This window comes from Festucalex cinctus, chromosome 2 (assembly GCF_051991245.1).
Source record: "Festucalex cinctus isolate MCC-2025b chromosome 2, RoL_Fcin_1.0, whole genome shotgun sequence".
NCBI lineage: Eukaryota > Metazoa > Chordata > Actinopteri > Syngnathiformes > Syngnathidae > Festucalex > Festucalex cinctus.
Window position 1 is genome coordinate 36,704,532 of NC_135412.1, and position 13,063 is coordinate 36,717,594.

The 13,063-nt window shown below is 38.3% G+C and overlaps 1 protein-coding gene across 2 annotated transcripts in view; it reads left to right on the forward strand.

Annotated features, from left to right (window-relative positions):
* gnb1a (guanine nucleotide binding protein (G protein), beta polypeptide 1a) overlaps positions 1-12,848 on the forward strand; it is a 41,581-nt gene extending 28,733 nt beyond the window's left edge. For both annotated transcript variants that reach the window (XM_077514905.1, XM_077514904.1), the window contains exons 2-11: positions 273-376; positions 1,493-1,531; positions 1,825-1,931; positions 4,152-4,215; positions 4,510-4,672; positions 5,815-5,881; positions 6,349-6,550; positions 6,854-7,070; positions 10,374-10,489; positions 10,898-12,848. In XM_077514905.1, the coding sequence (XP_077371031.1) occupies positions 320-376; positions 1,493-1,531; positions 1,825-1,931; positions 4,152-4,215; positions 4,510-4,672; positions 5,815-5,881; positions 6,349-6,550; positions 6,854-7,070; positions 10,374-10,480 (1,023 nt within the window). In that variant the 5' untranslated portion in view covers positions 273-319 and the 3' untranslated portion in view covers positions 10,481-10,489; positions 10,898-12,848. The remainder of the gene's footprint in view (positions 1-272; positions 377-1,492; positions 1,532-1,824; positions 1,932-4,151; positions 4,216-4,509; positions 4,673-5,814; positions 5,882-6,348; positions 6,551-6,853; positions 7,071-10,373; positions 10,490-10,897) is intronic.
* The last annotated feature ends 215 nt before the right edge of the window (positions 12,849-13,063 follow it).

The window sequence follows — 13,063 nt, forward strand, 5'->3', positions numbered from 1 at the left end:
TATGATTACAAATGCATTTAATGTAATTCTCAATATTGTTAAGCTTGGAGTGTCTGCCAACTGCTTGTTGCTAGGTAACGGTTTCAAGATGGTAAGAGAACTGTTGAACTGTCTTCAAATTATTTGTTCTGGATTTCATCAGTTTCAGTGTTCAGTGAAATTGCAGGAAGTTTTTACCTCCAATTGTGGTAGTGTTACTGTACAGTCATGATGCAGCTTACTTAAAGGAGTTACTCACTTTCCTACAACTAAAACTATCTTGTCATCCTCAGATCAGAAAGAGTCTAGGCAGCGGAGCGAAGCACACCATTCGAGGAAAATGAGTGAACTGGATCAGCTACGCCAAGAGGCTGAGCAGCTCAAGAACCAGATCCGAGTAAGTCAGCTCCTGTTTTGTTTTCAATTAGTTTATCAAAAATTTTGCCATTGATGTTTTGCCCTCATTAAAGTAATAGCAAAACATTTTTAATGTGCTGCAAATTAGATTGCCGTAGGTTCCTACTACTACTTTTTTTCACATGCATCAAACCATGCGTCTGAAACAATAATGTGGTTAATATAGGGATTTTACAGGCTAACAAGCTTCATGCCACCAATACCTGGGCCAATCCCAGTTCTACCTCTTATAGCCCTTTTAACCACTAGCCTTTGGCTGTGCGTGTTCACAAGAATGAAGTTGTTCCAATTCTCAGAGGGCCTAAAGTGCTGGATATGAGCTGACCATCTCCAAATGCGAAAGCATTGGAAAATGTGTTGGAAAGACTTTTTTTGAAAAATATTTCTCGCCATCAAGGGAACCAACTTTTGTACAAATCACAACACTGGCTAAGGCATTTATTATTTACGGCCGATTGCTTGTTCCTCACTCTGACCCATTTTGAGCTGTCATGATATTGGTGAGCAGTGAAAACTATGACAGTCGAAACTGTTAGCAAGGTAACAAAACCCCTCCACACAAAAAGACCATACATATGTGGACACAAGAAATCCCAATCTCTGGACTCTGCAGATAATACATCAACCAGTGGAAGAGTCTGGTTACTGTAGGCATCATTCACATTTCTGAGGCAAGGCAAACCTTAACCAAACAGACAGTGTGAAAAGATCCAGTCAGCGAAGAAAATGGTAGCGGTGGGCGGGTATAAATTCAACATGGCTACTCGAAGAGGGACAGTAGTGAATGACTTGCGTCGTCGCGGCAAAAACTTGATTTGTGTGATGATAGACTTCTGGCGCAGAAGAGTGACATTGGCATTCACGAAGAATACGTCACAGCAAATAAACAAATTTGATTTGCCCGGCCGCCATTAACCGAGCCAAGTCGCAGTCAATGGCAGCCTTTCCAGACCTACTTTCTTTCGTTCAAGAAAGTAGGCAGACTAGCGCTCATTAGTCAGGAAAATTACGGTTTACTATAACGTGTAGCAAACGTTAGAATTAGATAAGCAACCGTACTCCTTAGTGTAAATTTACTTCTATTGTTGTGTTTCAGGATGCCAGGAAAGCGTGTGCTGATGCTACCCTGTCTCAGGTAATGACATTTCCTTCTCAAATTACTGCATAGTGTCTATAGAGTTAAGGTGATCATAATTATTTGTTTACATAAATGGCTCTGATATGCATTTACACTGATTTATTTATTTATTTGTTTTTATTTTTGTTTTTTCCCCTCCCTCTTATGGTGATTTGTTAACCGTCTTTGTAAAAATCTCTATCCTTTTAATCCTGTTTATTTTTATTTTTTTTATTTTTTTTTATTTATTTATTTATTTATTTATTTATTTATTTATTATTTTTTTTAAATCCTGTTTTAATCCTGTTTAGATTACAGCTAACATTGACCCAGTTGGCCGAATTCAGATGCGCACTCGCCGGACACTGAGAGGGCATCTGGCTAAAATCTATGCCATGCACTGGGGCACTGATTCGAGGTACTATCTTCAGCTCCAGTCAGTCCATTAGCTAAGTATTTCATGCCATCGACCCACTCCCTTGCCTAAATGCAGGAAATGGATATAAAAGCTAAAAGAGTGTCTTTGTGCTCGGCGTTTCTCCTCAGGGCCCTTGTGAAGTCCTGGAATTACACAATAGCTCTTGCTTGCATCCACAAACTCTATTTTTAACATCTGCCCAAAGCCATCTTCAGTTAGATTAACATAAAACTAGTGTTCGAAAAAGTCAATTCTACATTACAGTAACGTATTTCGGCAGAATAATGGTAATATTTTTGTTCAACACTAATTGGACAGTACAATTTACAATGTATTATAATGTATTACCCTTCTTGTGTGTCTGTGTTGTGTGTCCTGCTTGTTGATTAGGTGTTGGGCCTGTGGGTAGGGAAAATACTCAAAATGGCGGTGAGGGCATTGAGATTTATTGAGCAGTATTTCTTAAAGAGATAGTTCGGATTTTTTGACATGAATCTCTATTTCATCCTCACTTCCAGTAGTGTATGCGATCAGCACTGACTTACCCTTGACAGTGTTCTGTCAGCCGAGTTCTGGTCTGGTGTTGGACGAGAAGAATATAGTCCGGCGAGTTGGCTGGGGCCACTTAAATAAAGCATTTTTCTTCTAAAAACAATTTGTGTTCAAAAGAGTGATACATCTGCACACAAAACTCCCTCCTGAAAAAAAGTCAGAATCCATTATCCCCGGGCACTATTTTTCTGTTCATTCGTATCACTGCGCGTCGCCCTGTAGACAGCTGATAGTCGCGCCTTCCGCCTTCGAAAAGACAAACAACTTGTAGATTAGTGCGCGTCTATCAGCTGTATGTGGGGCGCTGTGCAGTGATACGAACGAACAGAAAAGTAGTACCCGGCGGTAATGGCATCTGACTTTTTTTCAGAAAAAGAGTATTGTGATGCAAATCTATCACACTTTTGAACACAAATTGTTATAGAAGAAAACAATTAACCCCAGCCAACTCGCCGGACTATTTTCTTCTCATCCAACACCGGACCAGAACTCGTCTCACAGAAGAAGTCAGTGCTGATCGCACACACTAGAGGTGAGGATGAAATAGAGATTCATGTAAAAAAATCCGAACTATCTTTTTAGGGAAAAATAAATAAATAAATAAAAGTTGTCTTACATTGTTCCACATCCCCACAGCAGCAACTGAACTTAATAATGTTGCCCCACAATCGCAGTGTGCAACCTCCTACTAACTGTCAGCTTTCCTCTGTTTCGAGGAAATCGTTTGGAGCCATTTTTAATTGAAAATGATCCAAATTATCTGATTTCAGCATATCAACTGTAATTGTTTAGATTTCTGTAGTCCTTTATGAAAAAAAGAGTGATTATCTTGTGTTTAATCAAAATAAGACATTTGCAAACATGTGTTTTTATTTTGGAAAACAATGACCATACAAGTAACATACTACATCAGACCTTTTTTTCATCACGATACGAAGTACGAAATAAACACCAATCACTGATTAATAAACAGTAATCAGGGAAACAAATGCTTTTGTAATAGACTTTAACGCAAAATTAAAATGAATATGATTAGTCAATTTAACAATCAATAGATTAATCGATTCTAAAAATATTTGATAATGTCAGCAGTACTTGTAATCTGTTTTTATCAAGCAGGTTGGTTTAATAAGTGTGATGTGAGGTAATCACAATTTCTGTGCTAAGTGAACCAACTCCATCTTTATCTGTGTATGTCACGTGGCTGTTCTGATGCAGTTGCACATATAAAGCGCAAATGAGAATAGGACACGTCAGATGTACAGTTGAGCCGAGATCTTTAGCCGGAATGACAAAGAAGTCTCCATGTAAATCCATCTTTTGCTTAGCGTGTTTCTGTTTGAGTGTGCTGGTGTGTGTGCGCCACGGTAGTGAAGATGAGCAAAGCTCTCAGTGGGCCTTTTTGTGCGTTGCTCACTGCTCTCTGCTCCTTTGGGCATTGGAGCTGTCACTGTAGTTACTTGTTGGATTCATCTGCATGGTCAAGCTCAGCCCCAGTGACACTTTCCATTTTTGTTTAAAAGGAAATATATATGTATTATCGCTACCTATTATTAAGAATGCTGATATGTACATGTAGCATCTTTTCCCCTCCATTCTAATGGAAATAATGAGAATTACAATGTAATATGACACAATTTAAACAATCAATTTCTTTCTTTACATTAGGCTTTTGGTCAGTGCCTCCCAGGATGGCAAACTCATTATTTGGGACAGCTACACCACAAACAAGGTAAATTCAGCAATGACGATGACCTGAGTGCCTGTTCTTTCCGAAACTAATAGACACAAGGAACTAGTCTTTTTCCATGACAAGCTTTGATAATGCATGTATTTCATTTTCATTTAAATCATTTATTTCATTCATTTATAATAGAGGAAAAAGACAATATAAAACAACATTCTTTATCGTTGAATGAAAAGGAACATATGTATGTTTTTTTTTTTTTTTTTTTTTTTTTTTTTTTTTTTTAAAGTATTGTCTCCTCACAACCAATAACATAGGTCATTTGTATGCTCTTTTCAGGTCCATGCCATCCCGCTGCGCTCCTCTTGGGTGATGACGTGCGCTTATGCCCCTTCTGGTAACTACGTTGCATGTGGGGGCTTGGATAACATCTGCTCCATCTACAACCTGAAGACCCGTGAGGGAAATGTGCGAGTTAGCCGTGAGCTGGCTGGACACACAGGTATGCTGCACACCACATTGATTTGCTTCACCTCCATTTACCACAATCATGGAACAAACATTTACTTCTTTTTACATTGTCAAAGTTCCTCTTGTAAAATCTGCTGAGGGATCCTTATTTCCAATGAATAAATGAATATGAGGGTTTATATGCCATGCTAACTATAATTGGGCCAAATGGAATGATTTTCACATCAGATATATTCCAGTAGGGAGAGACAGATTATCAGATGGGCCGATATTCAGCATTATGACGAATATCGGCATTGGCCTTTTTAAAAAAGCTGATGGCCAATAATAGATGAATTTTAAAGTTTTTACTTTCAGAAAATTTAAATTAAAACAAGCGAGAATGTAACATTAGATATTTTTTAAATTTTGGGAAAACTTGACTTCCATGTAACTTTTTAAGACATGCTGATGATGACTCTGGGAGTACCCTGAATTTTTTGTCAGAATTTTAAAACAAAAATGTCTGTCCAGCAATTTGCAAATTTGAAAAGAACAAACATATGCTTAAAGGCATTTCAACAGTTAAGAATTGGAGTTTGTATTTTCAATTTCTCAAATTTGAATGGCAATATTTTCACTTTTAGTGAAAATAAATGTTGGCTCCAAAGTTTCGGTTATCGGCCTCCTTGACGATTAATTAACGGTATCGGCCCAGAACAAACTTCTGTCTATCACTATATTCCAGTCGCAGTCGTAGTCTGTGACCACTTTGTGCAGAAATAGAACATACTGTAGCTATATATCCTTTGCTTTAACTAATGAAAGTTTTGTGCTTGAGGGCAAGAAATAGTGTCACATGACACAGGAAGTGTGTCAGCATTTAAGTTCTTGTTCTTTCACCATAGGGAGGGGCGCACAGCCTCGACTAATTTGAGATGAATAAAGGAACCAAGTTGCAAAGTGAAAATTTTTATTGTTGGATTATTGTAACTATTTTGAGGTTTGTCAGATTAATTCCATGTTTTTATTGGGTTTGGGGTGTGATGATAATCCAATCCTCCTCATGTGGTGATTGCGTGAAACTTAAATATGTCGGGGGGGGGTTCTTCACTTGTATGTTTTTTTTTTGTTTTTTTTTGTTTTTTTTTAAGATAAATCACAAACATTTGATCTTGTTGCTTTTGCTAACAGGCTACCTGTCCTGTTGTCGCTTCCTGGATGACAACCAGATTGTCACCAGCTCTGGAGACACCACCTGGTGAGTTGCTACATTACACACAATACAGTTCATCTCAATATCTTCTGCTTCAAACATGGTATGACATCTTTGCTCACCATCTTGGCTAATTTCATAATGTTTTTTTGTTTTTTTTCCCTATAAACTATTGTTAATGTCAAGGCATAAAAAATAAGATGTGTGTTTGGATTGGAATACTCCTAAACCAGCAACACAATTTGTTTCTAATTAAACATCAGTGACTTAAAATATGAATAATATTTGAAGTATGCTTCCTAATCTCAGTTTTGATATCATTTTGTGACCAGCGTGAGCGCTTTGCAGTGTCATCACTGATCGTACTTGACTGCCTTGACTGAAGCCTAATTGTTGGCATTTCATTCTGGACCTTACTTAGTCTATTTTTCCTTTTTACAGCTGATGAATTGAACTGGCTTATTTTCCTTTAGGTAGCTTTATCTTTGACTGTGTCTCACGCTTCATTACAGCGCCCTGTGGGACATTGAGACTGGACAGCAGACAACTACGTTTGCTGGCCACACTGGTGATGTCATGAGTCTCTCTCTGGCACCTGACACGAGGCTGTTTGTGTCTGGGGCCTGTGATGCCTCAGCCAAACTCTGGGATGTCAGAGAAGGAATGTGCCGGCAGACCTTCACTGGCCATGAGTCCGACATCAATGCCATTTGCGTAAGGCTTCGTATACTATACCATACCGTAAATCTTAGCCGGGAAAAATGTACATAAGCAATCACTCCATCACTCAGTCAAGGGGAGTGTTTACAGAAGTCGCATTACATTTACAGATTTTGTAACTCAGTGCACACAATAAAGTGCACCTTGTGCACTGTCGATGTTTAACATTTATGACTGTTAAGTTTGCCTTATAGTCATGAAAATATGGTAACTGCCTCTGTTTTCTTTTTAAAAATGTGCACATTTGAACCGGCTTCCTCAGTTGTATGTGCGATCTATTTATTTTTTCCTCTACAGTTCTTCCCCAATGGCAACGCCTTTGCCACAGGCTCAGACGATGCCACCTGCCGGCTGTTTGACCTGCGTGCTGACCAGGAGCTGATGGTGTATTCGCATGACAATATCATTTGCGGTATCACTTCTGTGGCATTCTCCAAGAGTGGCCGCCTACTTCTGGCTGGTTACGACGACTTCAATTGCAATGTCTGGGACACTTTGAAGGCCGATCGCGCAGGTAAAGTCTGCCTGATGTTGTGTATGTTGCTCCCTGTTACGGCTGTCTTGTTCTTCATACAGATAGGCGATGAATGTACAGTGGACCCCTACATACAATGCTTTTCATTTACATACAGATTATGTATTTGCGGGCTGGCCCAATTACTATCCCCTGCAAATAGGGCATAAATAACACTAGAGTGCGCCTATCAGCTTGTATCTTGTATCTTCCCTACATAGTGTGGAGTGTGGGCCTGAACGCACAGGCTTTAAACAGTGGCTGCAGTTACACTTTAGGCCAGAGGTGGCAGTCCTGAGTAAAAAAGTGACCAAGTCCACAAAGCTGCTTTAATGAATTCAACTTGCAAAATGTAGAATATTGTAAATAAACTAACAGGCTGCATTCTTAAAGTAACATGAGCGGATCTGGAAGGTTTTAGTAACTGAGGGAAATATCTGCACATGTGAAACTGCCCCACGGACTTACATTAAGTATAGGCCCATTGCAAGTCAAGACAGAACTCATTTGTAAATATGTGAAGCAGGCCACCTGCGTCAGCGCTTTCCTTCTCACAACAAGGATTTAAAGGCTGATTAATCCACCATCTCTGAAAAACCCAGGAAATAGTGAGGAAGGTAAACCCTATAATGTATGAAATTTTGACCCAAATACAAATCTGCGATATAGTGAGTCTGCAATAAGTGAACCGCGAAGTAGCGAAGGGACCACTATATACTGTTGTTGTTTGGGATCTCCCCCACTCTTCTGTCAAAGGTGATGTCTCAAGACAAGGCAGGGGAGATTATATAGTACATTTCATCCACAAGACAACTTACTGTGCTTCACACAAAGGAATGGCACAGCGCCTAAAAAGCATTTACAAAAAACAGCAAAATTACTTAAAGCAATACAAGACTTATAACTCAATTTCCAATATTGGATTAGGCATTGTATATAAAGAATAAAAGTGCAAATGTCTCTGGCATCTTATTTCCTGAATTTTCTTTTAAACCGATTAAGTATCAAAATAAGAACATACCGTGGTGAAACGCCATTATCCTGGTCACGTGATCATGATGATGTATCCCGTGTGTAATACGGAAGTCGCCTACGGTCATTTCACTGGGAGTTTGCTGACGTAATGGCCAAGAAAAAGACCATCTTCGATCCCAAATACTGTGCCAATTCTGATCAGAGTAAATTCCTCAGCACATCCAATTTCATGTCATTCCGTGTGGCGGTGGGGGGTGGTCTCTCTCTCTGATGTGGGCTAAAGTGTGCTTAGCACACATGTAGCATGGCGTGGAAGAATAAAAGTCCACAATTTACATTTCCGGAGATAACAGTGTCAGTGGTGACTTGACTGGTAATTTGAGCCTCTATAGCATGCAACTTGGAGACACTCCCCAACTTCGACTCACTATGAGCCGGCCGGCTGAATGTGTCCTCCTTATCTGCCAGCTTCATCTTGACTTTCGGCTGGACAGAAATGTTTGGCGAGACCTCCATGGCTGTACTGTTTCTGAAGAAGTGTTTCTTTGCTATCAGGTGTAATTCCACCTTTGTTGTCCGCCGTGTGATGCAATAATTCCTCATGAGTCTCTTTGTTGTCACCGGCAGCCACGTCATTCAATGTGTATTTTACGCATGCGATACGTCACGATGATCACGTGACTGGCCAAAACTCTACTTAATGCAAAAAATGTTCATATAAACTACTATAAAATCATAATCGCTCAACATCAATCGACAATATTTTCAGGGAAGAGTTGAAACTAACCATTTCACAGAATAGCGTTAATTTTTCACGTCTTGTGTTCCTTTAAAGAATGTAAATTAAATATTTAAACACAATAAAATGTTTTTTTATGTTTTCAAAGTCTTCTGTTAAAGTAAAATAAAAGCAATTTTTTTTTTAAATTACTAACAGAAAAGAAAATTGCTCAAAAAATGTTTAAAAGACCTTAAGGGTATAGACCCCTTCAAAGTTTGTAAACAATGTGACACAATTTAAAGGGCGGGGCTTAGCTGGAGGCAAAAACACCTCAGTAGCGTGTGGTTCTAACACCGGTCAGCATATTTTCACAGAAAGTTCACGTCGGAAAGGACGCGGAAAACGGCCATTTGAGTTAATATGTGAGTAAACTGATAAAAAATAGAATAGAATAAACAGACAACCAGCGTTGTTTACTTCTAGCTGCACTGCGTTGCCTCCAGCGGTTGTTTTTACCTCCAGTAAACACCGTGACGTAAGCCATAAAGGGGTCCATTGGGGAGAGGAGTGGCAGTTTTTAACCTCAAGACATTTTAGGCTTGTTCCTTGGCAGGGCCTGCTAGGATGAGAATTGTTGGCTGTTAAATATTTTTTGTTGATCGCATTTTCATCTCAGAAATATTACGGTAGTTGGTGTCATGTTAAACAAGTGAATCGCTAGATTTGGTATGATGATGTTATTATTATTATTATTATTATTATTATTATTATTATTAGTGTGCAAGAAGACAAATGGAAGGTCAGTTTTCCATTTGCTAGTTAAAACAGCAGGTATGGCTGACAACAGCTGAGGAACCCCATAGGAAGGCATGAATACTTTACACCTATTGATCACTCAAAGCTCACACCTGACACACACCCATCCATGTGTTTTGTGGATATTTTTAGAACAATGTTGAGTACAGCAGAACCTCTAAAAGGTTGACATTACATTCTGTGATGCTGGTTGATTGGTTTTATTCATTTTCTGATATAAGAGACCAACAAATCCCACATTATAAAGATTGTGTTAAATGTCGATAGCATAATTTTATATTGCACAATGTTATGGTTGGGATTTTACATTTTGCAGTGGTCAGAGTTGACAGTAACAGAGCCACAAGCACATTTGCCTTTGTTCTCGTACATGCTGCAACAGAGCATTGTACTGTACGCTCGTTTCGAGACGAGTGTCTCTTCACAATGATGTGAAAACACTCAAGGCAAGATACCTACAAAGCCTGATTATAAAGACCCCTCCCTGAAAGGTATCATCCAGAGTAGAAAGAGCGACAGACAGCTTATAGCGTTGTAACTCGTCCAAACGACTTAACTTCAAAATAAAGTTCAACTTTTTAATTAATTTGAGGAAATTTGGGTGAATGCTTTTTTTAATGCATTGCTAATGTATTTGATCAGGACTCACCATCAGCAGATACTTAAAAAACAAAAGACTGGGACTTGGTTACCAAACAAAAAACAAAAAAGTGATCAATGGACATCCCTAATTATTACATAGACACAGATGAATTTGTTGTGCTTTTCTTGAGTCTTCGCTGTGTCTACAGGTGTCTTGGCTGGTCATGATAACCGAGTGAGCTGCTTAGGTGTGACTGACGACGGCATGGCAGTGGCAACAGGGTCCTGGGATAGCTTCCTCAAGATCTGGAACTAGAGTCTGAAGGTACGAAAAGGCCACAGGATGTCCATATTTTGGCTTTATTTATGGCAGAGGATGGCTCGTTTGCACGCTCCATTCTTAACTCATTCACTGCCATTGACGGAAAAAGATGTCAAATTATGCATTTTTGGGCTGGCAGTGAATGTGTTAAATCCGGCTCACTGACCTTTTGCGATAAGTCCTATCATATTTATTGCATTCTTTGAACCGTAATTGTAATGTTTGGGAAAAGGCTGTAATTGATGATCTGGAGAATTTCATCTCTGGTGGCATGTCTCTAATAGTCAGCCAATATGTGTGGTTAATATCGGCATTCGCAAAGCACAATCTAATTTGTATCAGTTTGTATCTCATCATCAAACTTTTTGCTAAGTAATGTTATTAACTAACAGTGGTTTGTTCATTTTGCAGATGGTATCCGGACTCCAAAGTTGCGTGGAAGACCATTCCAACATCACAATGTTTAATTGTATTGCATATCCAATCTTTTCAAAACATGATACTGACTCAAAACACCCAACAAACTATTAAGGGCAAAAATCTCACTCTCTCCTCCACTTCCTCCTCCTTAAAAGAGCACAATTGTCTGTCACTCATTCAGCTCCGACTGTACAGGTCAATGAATTTGGTTGTCTCAGAATGGACGGATGGGAAAATTGTGCATTCCTCTCATGACTACAGGTTGAGTGAAGATTATTACACAGCAGTGATCTAACTCTTTATAGCTTCGTGCCCATCTTTCAATATTTTTTTCTTCATCTCTGTCAAAGTAGATCTGTAGGTTGTCTGTTAAAATGAGGATCAAATCTTTGTTTTATTTGCTAATCTTTACATGTTTTAAGAGGGTTTTAATTTGAAAATATCCAGCTTTATCCCACTTGGAGAACAAAGCGAGAGAATATTGCTTCAACAGAGCATCCTCAAGCCCCTTCTGGCCCTGCTGTATATTAGCCCCATGACACTTGTTCCCCCCCCCACTGTAGTCCTCAAGTCTTTGTTTGCACAAAAATGTAAACTTTGCATATATAGAATGTCAAAAGAAAAAAGTTAACTAACCAAGCACATAACTGTTATAAATGAATGCTTGATTTTAAAATGCAAAAACCACAACAACAAAAAAGAAAAAAGAAACAAAACCATTTAACCATTCTCTAAACCTTTTTGTCTGGCACCAGTCTAGACTAATTAAATGAAGATTAACCTATTGGATCATAATCCACCCAACCACTTATTTTATTTTACTTTTTTTCCTCCTGAAGTTTTGTGTTGCTGTGGTTGGACCGGGGGATGTGACTGGTCAGGTAATGAGTCGCTCCATTTTAGCCAGACTGCGTTCCAGAACTTTCTCGAAAAGGTGCCCATTCTGTGCTTGGAAATGCAGTTACTACTCTGTGAATGACATGTTGTATAAATCAATGTTTGAAAATAATATGGAAGCTTTTTTTTTAAGTTAAAAACTAAAAAAAAAAAAAAAAAAAAATTTTTTTTTTTTTTTTTTTTTTGATTGTCTGCCATGGGTGGGTTATCTCTTAGAATCGCATGCTGTAGAATTGCTTAAAGGTGCATATGGAATTGAGTCCTTTGTTTTCTTTAAGAACCTGTTGAATATATATCAATACAGTGGTATTTATTTTTATTTTTCCCCTAGTTTTGACTCATTTGTTTTTGCTACTCAGTGCATACCATAATACAACAAAAATGTCAAAGCTATGCACACGAGGAGCAAACCCTGCATTATTAAAGGTTGCTTGGTCCATACTTGGGAGGGATTACACAAATTATTTAGATGTAAATGGAAATTGTACACACTTGCATATATACATTACATCTGATCACCAAAACATACCAATGGGACAAATTTTCATTCCTTCTGTAGCAAACAAAGTTCCACTTACTAAGAAACATTTTATAAGTTTTTTTCTTGTCCTTTAATAATAATAATAATAATAATAATAAAAAATCTTGCAGCATCTGGATGGCAGACTTTTTTTTTTTTTTTTTTTGTTCCCTTCTCCTTGTAAAGAGAAAACACTTCCTTTTAGCAGTAGTGCCATTTTTTTTCTTTGCAACAGTCTGTACAAAAAGATGTGCCGTAATTGTGTGTTAGGCCTGAGTTGACAAAGGCAAAAAAAAAAAAAACATTAAAACTGAATTTTAAAAAAAAAAGTCAAATTAATTAAATTCCCTTTCCTTTTCTCTTTCTCCATCAATTAACCATAGAGCTCTGCACCCCTTATTCCCTTTACACCTTTTGTATTTAATTTTCAAGTCAGTCAGTGTACAACCGAAAGCTGGATGCAAGATAGAAACTATATTAAAATGTACTGTTATTTAAGATGTAATAAAAAGCAGTTTGAAATGACATACTGTGTTGTGTGATTGACTTAGTAATTCTTACTCAAGCTGGAAAGTTAGCAGGAGTGATTTCCAGCATCTGGACACAAACGTGGGTTGATTCTGTTGAGATTTGAAAATGTGACACTTAGCTGATTATTGCAGCTCGGTGTCAAATACTGAGGTCAAGTTCCACAGCACACCTTATGTCTACCTGTCACTTGCCCCGTTGAACCTGTTGAC